General features: G+C 42.8%; 1 protein-coding gene across 1 annotated transcript; it reads right to left on the minus strand.

Moving 5' to 3' along the window:
• Positions 1-1298: 1298 nt before the first annotated feature.
• Positions 1299-2816, minus strand: LOC136470424 (glycine dehydrogenase (decarboxylating), mitochondrial-like). The gene is made up of 5 exons (XM_066468276.1): positions 2679-2816; positions 2408-2593; positions 1785-1898; positions 1382-1534; positions 1299-1304 (listed from the first exon to the last, which is right to left on the minus strand). Exons 1-5 carry the CDS (start codon positions 2799-2801, stop codon positions 1299-1301), a joined length of 582 nt encoding a protein of 193 aa, XP_066324373.1. The 5' UTR covers positions 2802-2816.
• Between the last annotated feature and the right edge of the window lie 368 nt (positions 2817-3184).

Here is a 3184-nt window from a genome sequence, read left to right on the forward strand (position 1 = left end):
GCCCACTGGAACACCGTGATGCTCACGCGCACCACATGTCCGCTTTTGCCGCTGCCACCGCGCCATCCCCGTACGCTGTCGTGCTCGAGAGCCGACGCCGTGGCTAGACCACTGGGAAACCTTGGCCGCCGCGATAGCACCACCGTTGAAGTCACCGTACCTTGGAGAAACCGTAGCACCACACTACCGCACCCCTACGCCTCCGGCGAGGCTCGCCGGCGAGGTACGCCACCGGCGGGAACCCACCGCGAGGAGGAAGGGGGGAATTTCTTCCTTGGACCGCCCACTCGTACACCCGGTGCACGTAGACCACAGGGAGAAGAGGAGAAGGGTGGACGCGATTCACCGGAAGGAGACGCGGTCCACCGTAGACCGGCGCATGCGTCCACCGTGGACCGTGCCTGTGAACCAAGCCCAGTGGGGGCCCTTGGCTACGACGTGGCAGCACCACAGCATGCCACATGTCCGGGCCGGCCCAGCCCAAATCCAGCCCGTCCAGGCCCACCAAAGCCCAGTCGAGGCCCAATCTGGCTGACCGTTGACCGGTCAACATTGACGGTTGACCTGGCCCCACATGTCAGCGACACAGAGACTCCGGACCCACTTGTCAGCAAGTGACGTCATGCTGACGTCGTGACGACGTCACGCGGGTCCCAAACATTTGGCTTAGAATTGCAGGTTGTGTGTGATATGTGATATGATGATTTGGTTTCTTAAAACTGGTCTAAATTTCCCCTATAGTTCTTATTGATGGCTTGTGGTGAGATAAGTTTTTAGCATCAAGTGTGGTGAAATTGATTTAATTTGGACAATTGTTTGGCATGATCTTTATTTTTTTGTTGAACAACCCAATCTGAACTGAATTATTTTTTATTTTGGGAGTAATATTTTACTATTTTGACATTGCATTTTGTAAAAGGTGCGTCATGGATAAAACATGGATGGATCAGCCTAGGTACATATATTTAGCTAGCAGCAACACTTATATTCACTTTCAGATTAGACCAAAGGTGTGCTATTATTCTTTTGACCACTAAATTAGGAGATTGTTGTGATAGCTAGATCCATCAGTGCAATCCAATGAAGCAGAGGAAGCCATAACTATTTGTTAATTGCATTGGTTAATTGCAACTGTTCCTGGAAGTTAAGCATGGTTCTAGTAATCTGTTTTGTGTTGTATGAACATGGAACTTTACAAGCTCGTAAAATTAGAGTGCAAGGTCGTGACACTTTCTATAATACTAAACTTGTGTCACAAATCAAGTTAAGCGTTGAATAATGGGCAGTACTAATATGCCTCAAATCTGAATATATGCCTCACATTGGAATATGAATTTTTACGGATTGGCAAACGAGAAGATAAATAATTAAGGGAACCTACCACTGGGTGAGATGGTAAAAACGGTGCCAAATGCTTCTTAACCCCAATAGGACCCATGCCGGGACCACCTCCACCATGTGGAATGCAAAATGTCTTGTGAAGGTTAAGGTGACAAACATCAGCTCCAATAAAACCAGGGCTTGTTAACCCAACCTGTAAAAAGAAAACTTTTGTCTTGCTAATGCTAAGTACTGAACTCCAATAGATTTGTCTCGTAAGTTCACTACACAAGTATTTTATTTTCAAAATAAGAAGAATCAACTTCATCGCATTGTTGGAATGCCATCTACACATAGCAATATAAATGTGTCCCATAATTTTTTAGAATAATAATTTCTTGAAGAGATTGCTTGCATAATGAACAAAGTACAGAAGATGGAATAGGAAACTGTGAAACAGTAACCTGAGCATTCATGTTAGCCCCGTCCATGTAGACCTGTCCGCCATTTTCATGAATGATCCTGCAGATCTCATCAACGCCTTCTTCATAGACTCCGTGAGTTGAAGGGTAGGTAACCTGAAAATAAGTCAATATTGTAATACTCTGTTATTCTCGGCATACAGCAAAATGAATTTCAAAATTTCTTTTGAAAACAACAAATTCCATCCTAATTGAATTTTTCATTTTCCTTAAAAAAATCCTAATTGAATTTTCACATTTCCATGGTTCAACAATATTCACTCTAATCCACCAATTATCTGTACATCAATAAACGAAGTGGTGGGCACCTCTTTCTATTCCTCCTATTGTATATGTTATGTATGACAAGTACCATTAGATGAAGTATTATGAGGCAGATGTGATTGCAAAAGTCATCTAACTCACACCATAACACTAAATAAAGCAAGAAGGCTACACAGTGATAATCTTTCAAAATAGCATAAAAATGAACTACATAAAGGTGAGCTTTTTTTTCTCAAAAAGCCACGGGCGAGAGAATCGCCAGGCATATATTAATAGAGATGAAAGAGTAAATGTCCAATGTAAATCTTCATATTAAAAGAGCATAACAAGAGCAAGAGTACCATCAGAGCAGACAAGTTGTCCTTGTTTGCTTCTGCAGCTTTCCTCAATTCCTCGATGTTTATGTTACCCTTGGAATCAGTTCCAACAGCAACAATCTTCATTCCAACCATAGCAGCACTTGCAGGATTTGTGCCGTGTGCTGAGACAGGAATGATGCAGACATCACGGTGGTGGTCTCCTCTTGACTGCATTTTATCAGCATAATTATTTAACAAAGATTACTAGAAAAGCAAGAGAGGAAAAGGCTAGGCCACATAGATCATGACATACGTTGTGGTATGCACGGATAACCATCAATCCAGCATACTCTCCTGCAGCACCAGCATTTGGTTGCAAAGAGAAAGAATCAAAACCAGTGATCGCGCATAACAGGTTGCCCAGGTCATCAAACATTTCCTACGACAGAAAACAAGTTACTTCGGATGTTTGGAAATTCATGCTGCGGATACTTTGCCATTAGGATAGAAACTGAATCATGGTCCTTACATGGTACCCTGCAGCCTGATCAGTAGGGGCAAATGGGTGCAGATTTCCAAGAACAGTTGCATACTGTGCATTTCAGCATTTCAGAGGAAGATAAGCTTTCGGAACGAAGCTTTGCAATTTGTAGATGGTTCTCAGTTTCCTCTGGTTCTAAATATTCTGATTATTTTGGAATTTTGCATACTGTGCATTTCATATTAGGAGAAAATGGTGTTGGGTTATTCCTCAGGAATGCTGAAAATAGCAAGTGATGGAGTGAAGACCCTCATTTGTTTCTGTATCGTATAGTTGAA

Source organism: Miscanthus floridulus, chromosome 8, assembly GCF_019320115.1.
Source record: "Miscanthus floridulus cultivar M001 chromosome 8, ASM1932011v1, whole genome shotgun sequence".
NCBI lineage: Eukaryota > Viridiplantae > Streptophyta > Magnoliopsida > Poales > Poaceae > Miscanthus > Miscanthus floridulus.